Genomic DNA, 16,467 nt, shown 5'->3' with positions numbered 1-16,467 from the left:
AAGCCCATTCAAATGAATGGGCAGATGTTTGCTGCCGATTTCGCCGCTTTGGAGCCGTATTTTCTGACGTAATTCGGGGGTAAAACGCCCGAATTACGTCGGTAAATAGTGTGTGTGTGAACCCAGCCTAAAGGGGAAAAAGAGTTAATGTCGCATTCAACATACAACTAACTTTTTAAACAATTTCAAGCACAGCGCTACTGAACCATAATAACAATAATAGGAATATTTTTGTTGCACCCAACCAGTGACTCCTTATCTGTATTACATGTGTCGTGTGACTCTCCAGACTGAAGAACTGTATTTTTCTTTTGTTTTCCCTAATTTTATTTAAGATGGCGATATCAGTGAATTAGCTCGTACAAAACAGTATGTGAATGAGGCCTTTCAATCCGGAGCTGTGACTTGTTTAATATGCATTGCCTCAGTGAAAAGAAATCAAGCTGTAAGTAACAAGCTATGATGAGTCTCTGTAAAAGAAATAGCGTATTTATTCCTGGTAATGGTGACATTCACTATCAGAATTTGAAGTACTTTGAAGGTGATTTATGTGATCTCACCTAGCATCTTCAATTGTATTGATAATACTTCAGCTTTTATTGGTAGCACTTCAGCATTTTTTTTGTTCTAGTGAAGAATAATTTACTATTAAAGGATAATGTAGAGGCTCTTGTGTATGCCTTGTGTATACCTGTTTTAGTTCATGTGCTATAATTGGGCCATCCACCATATTGACTCCTTTTTACCCTCTGATGTGGTTCTCCTATTGCAGTCTCAGCCCTGCAGCCTATATTGCCCATAATGCCTCTGGCTTAGCAGAGGGGCCGAGTTTTATTGCACTTGCTCTGCACCGAGTCCTATCTGAGGGCAGCAAGTGATAGATGAGTGACAGTACTTCTGTCCTTACACTGCAGAGTCTCCTGTAAATCCTATATGATGCAGATTCAGCCTGTCTCCTCTGCCTCCCTGTAGTTCACAGGAAGTCAGCCATACAAGAGAAAATGTCACTGCTAGAATATTGCTGGTGAGGTAACATTACATGTCCAAAAGAACAAATTGCTGGAGTGCTTATTTTAAATTAACCATGCACATTGGATTAAAATTGTCTGGTATGTGGAAAATATGCCAAACTTCCTACAAAGGATCACACCTATTCCTACAATTCTTCTAACATTATATACAATATATAGTAATTATTCGATATATATTAACAACCATTTATTTTGGCAAATTTCTATACTGTGAAAGAATGACAAAACAGCCAGTCTTATTCTGTACTGTACTGCTATTTGTAGTGTTTACAGTGTAAGGGCCTGAAGTTAAAGCGTAAATTGACATAACTTGTATAGCCTCCTACTGCATAGTCTTCTATAATTCACTTGTCACTCAGACACACTCATATATATATATATATATGTATATGTGGAGAAAAGAGGATTAGGCATGTTTGGTTTCAGACAGGAAGAGGTGTCTGGCAGTGAGATGTTGGCAAGTTCCTGTCTTATGTGTATGGCCAGCTTTACAGTTGCATCCTCTTTATTTTTCTGTGTGCCGTGTCCTGCCCTCCTGTGCTGTAAGATTTACTGGAGGAGCGTGTCCTTGTGAGATTGATAATTACATTCTAATTCTACATGTCTCGATTGTAGGTCTGGAGCTGCTTTGGCTGTTACTGCATATTTCACATGCCTTGCATCCAGAAGTGGGCTAAGGACAGCATCTTCCTTGTATCTTCACCATTGACAGATGATGACTTTGAAAAGAAAGATTATCCTTGGCCGTGGTACGTGAAAACACAATTTCCATTAATACTTTCACCTTGATGAACTGTGACAACCAAAATTCCTGTCCATAGGCTGTATTGTGTAATTTTATTAGTTTATTTCTTTAAGGTTTTCGATCACACGAGTGCGTCTTATTTGCATCAGCATAAAAAAAAAACAAAGTTTTTTTTTACCCATATGAATGTCTTCATGGTTTCCGTGTGTCATCCGTTTTTCTCGTCCGTGTTTCTACACTGCGAGCTTTTTGGTTTCACTTTTTTTCTGCATTTCTGTAGCAACTGATCCGTGAAAAACGAACAGCATATGAACGACATCCTTTTTTTTTTTAAATGCACTCATTGACTTTAATGGGCAAGTCTGGTCCTCAAAAATAGACCAGAATAGCACATGCTGTGAGTTTCTCGCTATGGCTGAAATAACAAGTGGATGTCTTAATCGCTCCATTGGCCTGTATGGGTCAGGGTGCTGTACGTTGTTAGAATGGACAGAACACTGGCGAGAAATACGTTCGTATGAATAAAATTATTTGATGCTTTATACTATTATTTTATATGACTATATAAATGTTAAATAATATGTCTGTCTATTTTAGGTGGGAAATTGACATGTTTGATTCTGCACAACATTTTTGTTAGCACAATGTCGTATAGTTTTATGTCTCATGACCTTATGTAGTGTTTTTCTTCATATCTTTCAGCCCAAAGTGTCGATATGAATATAAGAGATCTCAGACTCCTGCTAGGTATTATTGTTACTGTGGAAAAGTAGAAGACCCTGCCGTGGACCCGTGGCTTGTCCCACATTCCTGTGGACAAGTTTGTGAAAAAGACTTTAAGCCTTCATGTGGACACAAATGTTTGCTGTTGTGCCATCCAGGTAATTTGTAAACCAGGCTTTGCTATACAATACACTTTATATAGAGTATTTTTCACTTTCATGAATGTATAAAACAACATGTAATTGATTGCTTTCTCGTGCCACTATTGACATCTGAAATTTGAAGCAAGAGTAAAAAATAAAAATATCCTGCCGACTAATTATGGCTGCAGATTGGGTGGTCCATTGCATTAGGACCCTGTCCATCCCTTCCACCAGCCACCTCAAAAGTAGCACATCAAAAAATAAAGAAGTAAAAGCTTACCAAGACATCCATGACCCAGGATTGTTTCCCTCTTAGTGGGTAAGGTCACTTGTTCTTAAGGAGTTGCAGTCCGATTTTCTCTTGGATCAGCATTCACTTATATACTGCTAGGAGTTGTCATTATAATTTTAACTTTAGATTTATTTGTATAGTAACAACACTAAATATATTTAACACTTCATAATAAATTGCCATCTTTTTTTTTTTTCTTTTAGGTCCATGTCCACCGTGCCCAAAGATGGTGACCACCGCTTGCTATTGTAAGAAGGCAAAACCTGTTCCTAGGCGATGCAGCACCAAAGACTGGTCCTGTCAGCAGCCTTGTGGGGCAATGCTTCTGTGTGGGCAACACAAGTGTGAAAACCCTTGTCATAAAGGCAGGTTTCTTTAAATGGAATAATATTTATACTTTTGTATAAATCCTTCATCTTGTTCCCTCCCTTGCTCTAAATCGCGACCGGGTCTAAAACTCAAGGTGGTGGTAATACTTCCACATTCCAATATGTTTTTCGAAGTATTTAGTTAGAACTACTTTCAGTAATTTGGCTACCTCCGGCAGCCCCACAGAAAGTGAAAAGAGCACTGGCCAAGCATGCGCAGTATCACTCCATTTACATATGGCACTCGAGGACTTCCATTGTCTGTATCGGTTGGGGTCCCAGCAGTCGGACCTCCACCGATCAGACATTTATCACCTGTCCTGTGGGTAGGTGATAAATGATGGTACTGAGAAAATTCCTTAAACGCTGAGCGGGATAGAGCAGCCTGCAATGTATGTGAATACATGCAGGCTGCACAAGAAAAACTGTTCAAATATTTAATAAAGACCTATTGAAAAAATAATTTTTCACACAAAATTAGTACAATACAATAAAAAAAATATATAAAAAAATGTCTTTAACCCCTTAGTGACAACCTATTTTAGGCCTTAATGACCAAGCTATTTTTTACGTTTTTCCATCGTCCCATTCAAAAAGCTATAACTTTTGTATTTTTGCGTCGACATAGCTGTATAAGGTTTTGATTTTTTGCGTGACAAATTGTATTTTTAATAGCACTATTTTGGGGTACATCGAATTTAGTGATTAACGTTTATTATTTTTGGGGGGGGGGGAATAGAAAAAAAACCGCAATTTTGCCACACTTTTTTGCGTCCCAAATTTACGCCATTTACCGTGTTGTATAAATAACACAATAACTTTATTCAGCGGGTTGTTACGATTGCAACGATACCAAATTTATATAGATTTTGTATATTTTACTACTTTTACACAGTAAAAACACTTTTTTTTTTTTTCAAAATTATTTGTTTTTGTGTGTGTATATTTCAAGAGCCTTAACTTTATTTTTCCGCCGATGCAGTTGTATGAGGGCTTTATTTTTTGCAAGACAAGTTGTCGTTTTTATTGGTACCATTTTGGAGAAGATGCAACTTTTTTTCACTTTTTAGCACTTTTTTTTAAAGGCAGGATTCACCGAAAACAGCAATTTTTGCATTGTTTTTTTATTTTCACCATGCGGATTAAATAATGTAATAACTTTATAGTTGGGGTCGTTACGGACGCGGCGATATCAAATATGTGCACATTTTTTACAGTTTTTTTTATTATTAATAATAAAGCATTTTGTAAGTGGAAAAAGTGGGTTTTTCATTTTTTTTTTTAAATGTAATTTTATCAAACTTTTTTTTTTACTTTTTTACTAGTCCCACTTGGAGGCTTCACTATGCAATCCTCTAATCGCATTTATAATAGCCTGCAATACATTTGTATTGCATTCTATTAGTGCCTGTCTGTGTAGAACGGACTGGCATCTGCTAGGCCAGGGGTCAGCAACCTACGGCACTAGTGCCACAGCCGTCACTTGGGGCATGGTTTGCTGGCACACTTCCCTCTCCCAGTGACCAATGCCGTTGTGTGCTTGGCGGCGCCTAACACAGTGAGAGAGTGGCGCTTCATTATGTGCTTGGCGGTCCTTCATTGTGTTTGTCTCTGCTGAACACTTGACAAGCACACAATGCAGCACTGCTCTCTATCCTGGTAACCAACATCCCTAAGTGCATGATGAAGCGCTTCTCTCTCCTGGTGATCAGCGTCGCAAGTACAAAGTTCAGTTACAGCTCTGTAAAAGAAAAAGTTAGCAAATGTTTGAAGCTCTCCTATGTGCACCACCCAAACTGGTGTTCAGTAGGGTGGTCTCTCCTATTTGCACCCCCCAAATCTGGTGTTCAGTAGCCGTGGTCTCTCCTATGTGCATTTCCCACCAGCTGGTGTTCAGTAGCCACGATCTCTCCTATGTGCAGTTCCCACTAGCTGGTGTTCAGTAGCCACGATCTCTCCTATGTGCACCGCCCAGCTGGTGTTCAGTCTCCTCTTATGCACATCTCGGATCATCTTTGTAAAAAGGTACAAGGGTCACACTGAAATGTAATTTTAATTAACTGATTAATTGGTTTATATCACGTACGTCGTAACAGTTTGTCTTATATGACTTACATGTTTGCACGGCACACCAGGTACTTAGTTAGTTAGTTAGTATGGTTGAAAAAAGGGACATGTCCATCAAATTCAACAAAGGGATGGGAAAAATTTCTACACATTGACATAGGAGCTGATATTTTTTAGTTCTAGGAAATTATCTAAGCCTTTTTTAAAGCCATCTACTGTCCCTGCTGTGACCAGCTCCTGCGGTAACTATTCCATAGATTCACAGTTCTTACAGTAAAGAAGGCTTGTCGCCTCTGCAGATTGAACCTTTTTTTTTCCTCCGGACAGTGGAAATGCCCCCTTGTTTTTTGAGGGGGTTTTACATGGAACAGGATTTCACCATATTTTTTTGTATGTGCCATTAATATATTTATATAAATTAATCATGTCCCCCCTTAGTCGTCTCTTTTCAAGGCTAAATAGGTTTTATTATTTTAATCTTTCCTCATAACTTCGATTTTCCATGCCCATTATTAGCTTGCTGGCCTTTGAAGCAGCTGATTGACACTTATTTCGTTTATGATCTACAAGTACACCCAGATCCTTCTCAACAAGTGACTCCCCCAGTGTAGCTCCCCCTAGGACTTATGATGCTGCAGGTTGTTGGTACCCAGATGCATAACTTTACATTTATCTACATTAAGCCTCATTTGCCAAGTGGATGCCCAAACACTTAGGCCCCATGCACACGACCGTGTTTTTGCGGCCGCAATTCCCCCGAAAATCCACGGGAGAATTGCGGCCCCATGCTTTTCTATGGGGCCATGCACACGACCGTAGTTTTTGCGGTCCTTGCACGGCCCGGGAGCCCGGACCGCAGAAAGAACGGGCATGTCTTATTACGGCCCGGTTCTGCGGTCCGGGCTCATTGAAAACAATGGCGGCGGCCATGTGCATGTCCCGCGATTTGCGGGCGGCCTGCGGCTGACAGTCCGCTGACTGTCCGCAGCCGGCCGACCAGAAAATCACGGCCGTGCACACGGCTACGGTCGTGTGCATGAGGCCTTAGTGTGTCCAAATCAGCATGCAATTTACGAACATCTTCCATAGACTGAACAATGCTACATAGTTTGGTGTCATCTGCAAAAATAGAAATAGTGCTATTAATCCCATCCTCTATATCCGTAATAAATAAGTTGAATAATAGTGGTCCCAGCACTGAACCCTGGGGTACACCACTTATAACCGGGGACCATTCAGAGTAGGAATCATTGACCACAACTCTCTGGATACGGTCCTTGAGCCAATTCTCAATCCAATTACAAACTATAATTTCTAAGCCTGAAGTCCTTAATTTACCCATTAGACGTCTATGAGGGACAGTGTCAAATGCCTTTGCAAAGTCTAAATCACTATGTCCACAGCGGCCCCTCTGTCTAGGCTTCTGCTCACCTCTTCATAAAACAAATAAAAACGTAATTGTTTTTTTTTTTTTTTGCCACACCATACCAAAAAGGTTTCCTACCCCTGTACTAGGCCATACCTCTGGCACGGCCTAGCAGGCACAACTAGTGGCAGACCTGGTGGCCTTTATTAGGCCCCCCCTGGCTGCCATAGAAATCCCTGACACCGTGCGATCTTACTCAGGGTGCCGATGGGGTGAGAGAGCTCCCTCCCTCCAAAACCTCTCCGATGTGACACTCTCTATTGAGCGCTGCATCTGAGGGGTTAAACTGGCCAGATCGATACTGTTATCGATCTCGCCCGTTCGAGCAGGGCTGCTCCCAGCTCTCTGCTACCGGAGTTAGCTGAGAGCAGGGAGATTTAACAGCTCCTGCTCTGTTTATTCTGATGCAGCGCAGTGAAAAGGAGTATGCATCAGAATAAAGCCGCTAGTGGCCGCCCTGAAAAGGCGTATTGGCGGTTACTAACGGGTTAATGTTGTGCATTACCTTAAAAACAATTAAATGTAGAATATGATTTTTTTAAATTACATTAATAGTGCATATTTTTAGAGCAAAAGACCAGATGGGGGTGGTAAATTATTTGTCTGCTTTCGAGAAATTTACTTTTAAGAGAAGTGAATTTCACAGAATAGATATATCTGAAATTAAATAGTTATTCTAGTAATGCCATTAAAAACTTGATTTATACATGTAGTATAGGATTGTAAATTAACCAGTTGCTGACTGCCCATAGACTATAAACGGTGTCATGGTGGTCAACACCTATCTCTGCAGGGACATTTTCAAACGTCCTGCAGAGTTTTCCTCTTCACAACTCTCCCACTTCATCAGCGTTAAATAAATCACTCTATTTTATTACACAATAACAAACCCCAATATGTTCTGAGAAAAAACACCGTATTTATTATTTCAAATAATTGATGCCATTATTTTCACCATTTTGATAATTGTTTGCCACCCACAACCTCCAGCACACCCCATAGCTGAAAGCTAGAACAGCGTGCAGGAGAGAGATCAACGTCCTCCATCTGCACATTACTCATGAACTACTGATAGTGTTCTGAGTTCTAATATGTTGAAACAGATGTTCCATAGCCGTGCAGGGGCTGTGTTCTTAAGCTGAGGTTCCTGCACACAACAGGATGACAAATCTAGGGTGAGACCAAAGTGACCACCCTATAGGAAGCTGTGATGGCTGCCATTAAAACTATTGTTATTATAACTAGGGAGATCCAATAGCTAATATTAATTCTGTTTTGTAATATAAAACAAAACCTTTTACTGCTTTTTACTTTACTATCCCTGGCCAGTCTACCACTTCTGCTCAGGTAAAATATAGAACTATACCGCAGTTTCCATTAAAACATACAGGATGTTCTGTAATTTAAAATGTATAATTTGTTTTTCAGGAGATTGTCAGCCGTGCCCAAGAGTCAGCAAACAAAAATGCCTTTGTGGAAGAAAGGTTGCAGAACGGTTGTGTGCAAGTCCGAAATGGCAGTGTGACGTTGTGAGTCCCATCACCTCTATATTACATGAAAATTATCAACCAATATTTGTATTTTGGCACATGGTATCTTTCATTCTTGGTGGGCTTTTGGTAAAGAAATGCATTTGTTGGGGTACAACCACATCAGCAAAACTACTTTTATATGAAATGATCATAAATGAATATGTTCAGATCTATGTAGTTCATATGACATTTTATCGATTTATGTCAGGATTAAGAGACTAAAGACCTCCGATGTCTCAGGCTCATGACTAGGTGACCTGTTGTCTGTGATGGGGTTGTCCAAACTAGACAACCCTCTTTAAAAAGTTTTGTTTCTTGATGAAATATCAAACTAAGTGATAACAGTTATATCAAGTTACAGGCGACAAATCCATAGTTTCCCCAAAAAATAAAAAATAATTTGTGCCGCAATAAATCATGACTGCGTCTGTTACCTGCAAACCCCGGTTTTCGTTGATTTTCTGTAATGCTGCCTTGCTGATAGGGCGGGATCGTACAGAAGAATCTGCTAGTACAATTTGTTCTGGCGCCGCTGCTTTCAGTACCCACAGTACATTGAGGCCGGACTTTGGAGCGCACAAATTACATACTGCCTAAATCTGAATCCTCTGAGAATGACGTCACGCGAGAGAGACGAGGGCAGTTGGAAATTGCCGATGTATGAGCAGAGAGTACTTCAGCTGGCCCCACACTGTAGTAGACCATAAAAAATCTGTATGCACAGAAAAGAGAACGATATACAGATTTCACATAACAGCGGTCAGCAGGCAATTTGTTTACTGGTGGTATACTGGTTAACATCCGGGGATGTGGAGGTAAATTTTAGCGCTTTCAAAACCAAAATTTATTAATATAATATATATTTTATACCTATAGATTTGGGAATGCTGAATTTAAATTTAGAAAACAAAATGAAATGATAGTGACCCCTTTAAATGAGGGGACCTTTATATAAAGATGCACTGAAACATTTTACCTATTATTTCAGGCTTGTGGAAAAACTTTGCCTTGTGGGAACCACACCTGTGAGCGGGTTTGCCATGCTGGACCATGCGGACAGTGCCCTCGTTCAGGCAATCGATTGTGTCCATGTGGAAAAACAAGTATGGTTCTGAAAGTATATATTTAAAACCAGTTTGTTCGCAACTTTCTAAATAGTCTTCTTTCAAACTTTCCTACCATTTTGCTGCTGTAGATTCTGTGCAGGTCCTGTTCCATAGCTCCGTGTGTTTGCTGCTTCTTACATAGATCCGACAGCTCACTATTCCTCACACAGCTCATGGCTGGCATGATCTGCTCTACCTCTTCCTTCTTTCAGTGCTAGAGATACCAGGACGGATGGAATGAGGTTGTACACTGCAGAGTAACTGAATTACAGGGGAAGAGAGCACCCAGAGCGTAGAAGGGGGTGAAATCACACATGCAGCATCAATGTAAGAGCGTAGCTAACCCTTGGCAGAATCTGCAAGGGGTGATCACACACACCAGCAGAATCAGAGAGACGAGAGTACCCAGGGTAAAATCTGCAGGGATAGAAGGGAGAGATCACACAGGCAGCCTCATTGTAGAGAAAGAGAAAGGAAGATCTCACATGCACTGGAAGCATCAGTGTCTGTGAAGGTACAGGGGTTGTTTTAGAAGGGGAAATCAATACAGGGATGGTGTTGTGCTGATAAATAAGAGTTAGTGAAGGAAGCAGCATCCTGGACGCATACCTCACATCCATCATGTAGTACTGGGACACCCCTGCATGAGAAAAGTGGAAATAGGAGCAGATTGCAAACTGCATATTAGGATATCTGAAAAGGAATGACTATTACAGCCTGCAACTTAGTGCAACCTTTTTAGCTCAAGGTAATAAAAAACATGTAAAAATATTTTTCAAGGGTGTCCATAGACTTTTTCATTTGAATTCACAGAGAAATATGTTTTGTTTCAGAATTCATTTATCTACTTGAGTATGGTACTGTTATTTACATGAACATTTATAGGCTTGCTTTCATTATTCAGAGTACACATTGCCCTGTACAGAAGATGTCTCTACTTGTGGTGATAGCTGTGACAAGGTTCTGGAGTGTGGGATGCACAAGTGTTCTCAGCGCTGCCATAGAGGCCCTTGTGAAACATGCAGACAGGTTAGTTCATGTTTGTTGTCTGGCTGTGGACTTACTGCTAACTCTTTACTAGACACAATCCAACAATTCGCTAGGAATCAAGTTGTGTAGGGCGGTGATTTTACGTATCCCTGAACATTTTGCCTTAAGAGAACCTTTCACCTCCCCATACATGTGCAGCTGAGTGCAGCATGTAATGGGCAGGGCTTCACAAACCATGGGGCACTTGAATTTTTTTTTTTTACCCTCCTCCGTTATTTAGATATCGGTGCCGTTATATTCGGCGCTCAATATTTAAACAACCCTCCGAACTGTCAATGGGGCCTGTACTGGCAAGGGGGCGTGTTACTATGGCTGTGATACTGTCCTATCAGATACAGACAGTGTTACAGCAAGCGTGAAAATAGAGAGAGAGAGAGTGTGTGTGCGCACACGCACGCTCTCCCTCTTCAGCTTTCAAGATCAGTCTTCTGGCAAGGGGCAGAAGACTGGCAAGGGGGTGTGTCACTGCTACGGACAGTGTAAGAGCTGTGGAGAGGTGAGCGCGCATGCACGCTCTCATCTCTTCAGCTCTTGCGAGAGATGAGGAGGCGTATCACTGCTACGGACAGTGCGCGCTCTACTCTCCACAGCTCTTACACTGTCCGTAGCAGTGACACGCCCCCTTGCCAGTTCGGCAGAAGACTGATCTTGAAAGCTGAAGTGTGAGAGCGATCGTGCGTGCATACTCTCTCTCTCTCTCTCCTCGCTCTTGCTGTAACACTGTCCGTATCTGATTAGACAGTGTAACAGCCATAGTAACACGCCCCCTTGCCAGTACACGCCCCATTGACAGTTCAGGGGGTTATTTAAATATCGGGCGCGAACTATAACGGCACCGATATCTAAATAACGGTGGAGGGTAGAAAAAAAATGTAATGTGCCCCAGGGTTTGTGCAGCTCTCCCCATTACATGCTGCAATCAGCTGCACATGTATGGGGAGGTGAAAGGTTCTCTTTAATCACTTATTCCTTTCCTTTTTCTTGTTGAAATAGTTTAGTTATCTTTTGCTTTGGGGAACATTCTAGACCATGGATTGGGGACTACTGGAAATTTAATTTTACTAAAATTATTTTCTTGAAATGTCCACATGGTGATTGACTGTGGTGCTTTAGAGGTTCATGCCCAGAGAAAATTTGACCCTTTGTAAGGCTGCATTTTTTTTATTTCTTAGTCTACTCTAAAATATTTTTTTTTTCTTGCGAAACAATTATTTAAAATTTAAGCTGAAATCAATTCATTTCCTCAGCCCCTCTGGTCACCTGCCACTGATTGACGTCTTTCTTCCTATTACCGTGCATAGGGAGAAAGCTGGAACAGGTGGTCAGGGGGAGACCGCAGTTTATGAATACACTGGACCACCAAGTTCACAGCTCTCGCAGCACGTAAATGACACATGGCTGAAATCTGTGTGTCTGTGACAGATTCGCTTTAGGACTGTTTGTTCAATTAACAATATTTACCCTTAAAGAATCCTCTAATTCTCCTCTGCATAGCAATGACAAAATATGTCTGAAGCGTATGATGGTGCTTTTAGTGCCCAGGACGCTGTATAAAAAAAACTAAATAACTATGCCGGAATTGCTGGTTTTTTGTCACCTTGCCTCCCAAAATATAGGATAAAAAGTGATCAAAATGTCGCATGTACCCCAAAATGGTACCAATAATAACTACAGCTCATCCCGCAAAAAAACAGCCTTCATGCCACTACGTCTATGAAAAAATTAAATTAGTTAATGCTCCCATAAGTCACGAAATAAAAAATATGTAGTTGTGCCCGGGGGGGAACCTTTCTTCTATTTCAAGAGGCAAATTATCAAGACCCTAAGGGAACCAGGAAGGGTACGGACAAAACATATCTGCTGGAAGCGAGGGTGCCCGTATTATACCAGGACAACACTTTCCCAGCAAAATTCCCCAAACTGCAAAGGTGCAGAGTGTGTACCGAAAGGGGGATAAGTAAGGACCATTTATTAGTGCGACACTGGCCTGTGCAGAAAGGATTTCTCCACAGTGTAACACACCTCTCCGGATTATTATTTTTTTTTTACCCCATTGTTATTCCACCGGACTATGCCCCTGATGTACTCTGCCCAGCTTACATGTACCCCCACTTTATAAATGGAAATACCAGTAAAACTCCAAGCAAAATCCATTCTCCAAAAGCCAAATGGCGCTCCCTCCCTTCTGAACCCTACAGCGTGCACAAACCGCTCTTTACTTCCAGATATATGGCATCGCCATACCCGGGAGAACACTTTTAACAATTTTTGGCGGGTGTGTCTCCAGTGGCACAAGCTGGGCACTACATAACTGCCATATTTTGGAATGGCATATCTAGGGAAAAATTGACATTTTTACTTTGCACCATCTGCAGTGCAATAATTTATGGAAGAGACCTGTCGGGTGAAAATGCAAACTACACCCCTTAATAAATGCCTTGAGGGGTTCAGTTTCCAAAATGGGGTCACTTCTCAGGGGTTTCTTTTATTATTTCACATCAGAGCCTCTTCAATTGTGAAGCAAAAGATCTGTCTTTTCATGGTGGCACCAACTGGGCACCACATATTGGCATATCCATGGGAAAAAAAAATCCCATTTTAACTCTGCAGCATCGAGTGCACACTAATTTCTGCAAAACATGCTCACTACACCCCTAGGTGAATGCCTTAAGGGGTGTAGTTTTAAAAATAGGGTCACTTCTGGTGGGTTTCCACTGTTTTGGTCCCACAGGGGCTTTGCAAATGCGACATAGGGACCAGAAACCAATCCAGCATAATCTGCACTCCGAAAGCCAAATGGCGCTCCTTCCCTTCTGAGCCCTGCTGTGTGCCCAAACAGCAGTTTATAACCACATATGGGGTATTGCCGTACTCTGGAGAAATTGCTTTACAAATGTTGGGTTATTTTTTTTCCTTTATTTGTTGAGAAAAAGAGAAATTTTGATCTAAAGCTACGTCTTATTGAAGAGAGAGGATTTTTAATTTTATTTTCACTGCCCAATTCTAATAAAATCTATGAAACACCTGTGCGGTCAAAATGCTCACTACACCCCTAGATGAATTCTTCAAGGGGTGTAGTTTCGTGAATGGAGTCACTTTTGGGTAGTTTCTACTGTACTGGTACCTGCGACATGGTGTCAAGAAAATTTCACAAGCCTTTTTTTAAGGAACCTCTTCAGTTCTGAAGTGGCTTTGAGGGGCCTATGTATTAGAACCCCCATAAAACACCATTTTAAAAACTAGACCCCTCAAAGTATTCAAAACAGCATTTAGAAAGTTTTTTTTAACCCTTTAAGCATTTCACAGGAATTAAAGCAAAGTGGAGGTGAAATTTGCACATTCCAGTTTTCTTGCTAAATTTCAATTTTATTCAAAAAAAAATTTCTGTAACACAGAAGGTTTTACCAGAGAAACACTACTAAATATGTATTGTCCAGATTCTGAAGTTTTTAGAAATAACCCACATGTGGCTCTAGTGTGCCCGTGGACTAAAACACAAGCCCAAGAAGCACCTAGTGCATTTTGGGGCCTCTTTTTTTATTAGAATATATTTTAGGCAGCATGCCAGGTTTGAAGAGGTGTTGATGTGCCAAAACAGTAGGAATCCCCCAAAAGTGACCCCATTTTGGAAACTACACCCCTCAAGGAATACATTTATGGTAGTTGTTACCATTTTGACCCCACAGTTTTTACACAGCAAGTATTTGAATTGGGCTGTGAAATTAAAAAAATGACATTTTTTCCAATAAAATTAAAAAAAAATTAATAAAAATTTCTTATTTTCACAGGGAACAAAATACCCCATTTTGTTGCCCAATTTCTCCTGAGTGCGGCAATACCCCATTTGTGACAATAAACTGCCGTTTAGGCCCATGGGAGGCCTCAGAAGGGAAGGAGCGTTGTGTTTTTTTGGTTTTTTTTTCCAATAAGATCTAGTTATGGCTCAAAATTTCTTATTTTCACAAGGAATAAAATACCCCATTTTGTTGCCCAATTTGTCCTGACTGCGGTAATACCCCATTTGTGGCGATAAACTGCCGTTTGGGCCCATGGGAGGGCTCAGAAGGAAAGCAACACCATTTGGCCTACTGGGGATTTTCTTGTGCGAAGTCATGTATGCAGAAGCCCCTGAGGTACCTGTACAGTTGAAACCCCCGAGAAGTGACCCCGTTTTAAAAACGACACCCCTTAAGGCATTCATCTAGAGGTGTAGTGAGCATTTTGACCGGAGACATACACTCTAAACTGTAATGTGGGTTCTCCCGGGTATGGCAATATCCTCAATGTGGCTGTTATCAGCTGCCTGGGCACACAGCAGGGCTCAGAAGGGAAAGATGAGGGGGATAAGCTGTGCGGAGTGCATCAGGGTAAGTAAAACTGGGGTAGATTAAAAATCAAGGGATGTATGATACATTTTATAACACTTTTTCATACAGAGCCCTGGTTTTTCGGGACACGTGTCACATTGATATATTGTGTCCTTCCCGTCTGGCCTGCACATCAACGTAGCACGTACGCATTGTACAATTCCATCTGTATGATGTGCACGGCCAGCTTCTTATTCTGCACCGCATGGCGCTGTAGGGCTTCAGGACTTGATCTGACAAGTCCACCCCTACCATGTACCTATTGTGGTCCAGTGTGGTTTGGGGGTCTCTGTACTGGTACCTCGTACAGGTACATGGGTACTCGTGTAGCCTTGTATTGTTGTCAATACAAGGACATCTCTCCTGTCCTTGTACTTGACACACAATATGTTGCTGCTACATTGCTCTCACCCCTTCTGAGTGTTTGCCCAAGCAGAGTCTTAGGGAGGCCTCTCAGATTTCTTCTAGCAGTGCCACATGCCGCAGTACTTCTGGAAGCGAGGCACTTGAAGAGTGAGACGCTGGTATAAAAATCATCCAGGTAGGGGTGGTAACCCTGGTCCAGCAGTGGGTGCACCAAATCCCACACAATTTTTGCATTAATTCCCAGTAAGGGGGGCATTCTGGGGGCTGAATACTGGTGTCCTTCCCTTCATATATCCTAAATCTGTAGGTATACCCTGATGCACTCTCGCACAGCTTATACATCTTCACGCCATACCTTGCCCTCTTACTCGGCAGGTACTGGCGGAATTGAAGCCTCCCTTTAAAATGTACCAAGGACTCCTCAATAGAAATACACTTCTCGGGGGTGTATGCTTGGGAAAACCGGGCACTGAAATGGTCTAATAGGGGTCTCCATTTATACAAACGGTCAAAACTGGGGTCATCTCAGGGTGGGCGCTGCTCATTATCAGTATATTGTAAGAAGCGAAGTATTGCCTCATTTTTATTTATTTTTTTAGGTTCCAGTTCAGTACTGAAGTTGCTTTGAGGGGCCTATATATTAGACACCCCTATGAAACACCCCATTTTAGAAACTAGACCCCTTAAAAGTATTCACAACAGCATATGGAAAGTTTATTAACCCTTTAGGTGTTTCACAGGAATTTAGACCAAAATAGTGGTGAAATTTACCTAAATCTTTTTTTTGGTCAGAAAATCCCTTATATTCCATTTTTTTTCTGTAAGACCGAAGGTTTTACTAGAGAAACACAACTCAATACTTATTGCCCAGATTCTGCAGTTTTGAGAAATACCCCACATGTGGCCCTAGTGTGCTAATGGACTGAAGCACCGGCCTCCGAAGCAAAGGCGCACCTAGTGGATTTTGAGGCCTCCTTTTTATTAGGCACCATGTCCGGTTTGAAGAGCTTTTGTGGCGCCTAAACAGTGGAAACCCCCCAAAAGTGACCCTATTTTGGAAACTAGACCCCTTGAGGAATTCATTGTACTTTTCATGGGGTGCATGCGACTCAGTTTTTATTCTATTTTTATAAGGCGTGGTGACTAAAAAACAGCAATTCTACTATTTGTTTTTTTATTAAATTTTTTTTTTTACAGCGTTCACCTTGCGCTATAAATGACATATTCACTTTATTCTGCGGGGCGATACGA

The 16,467-nt window shown here is 41.3% G+C and overlaps 1 protein-coding gene across 2 annotated transcripts in view; it reads left to right on the top strand.

The window, feature by feature from the left end:
• The window catches only part of NFXL1 (nuclear transcription factor, X-box binding like 1), a 121,147-nt gene that overhangs the window by 28,953 nt on the left and 75,727 nt on the right, over nt 1-16,467 (top strand). For both annotated transcript variants that reach the window (XM_075859561.1, XM_075859555.1), the window contains exons 4-10: nt 336-445; nt 1,647-1,780; nt 2,479-2,657; nt 3,138-3,299; nt 8,224-8,324; nt 9,316-9,430; nt 10,338-10,462. In XM_075859561.1, the coding sequence (XP_075715676.1) occupies nt 336-445; nt 1,647-1,780; nt 2,479-2,657; nt 3,138-3,299; nt 8,224-8,324; nt 9,316-9,430; nt 10,338-10,462 (926 nt within the window). The remainder of the gene's footprint in view (nt 1-335; nt 446-1,646; nt 1,781-2,478; nt 2,658-3,137; nt 3,300-8,223; nt 8,325-9,315; nt 9,431-10,337; nt 10,463-16,467) is intronic.

The sequence above is a fragment of the Rhinoderma darwinii genome, chromosome 1, assembly GCF_050947455.1.
Source record: "Rhinoderma darwinii isolate aRhiDar2 chromosome 1, aRhiDar2.hap1, whole genome shotgun sequence".
Taxonomy (NCBI): domain Eukaryota; kingdom Metazoa; phylum Chordata; class Amphibia; order Anura; family Rhinodermatidae; genus Rhinoderma; species Rhinoderma darwinii.
Note: the sequence above shows the minus strand (reverse complement) of the source record. Positions and strands in the feature narration are given on the sequence as shown.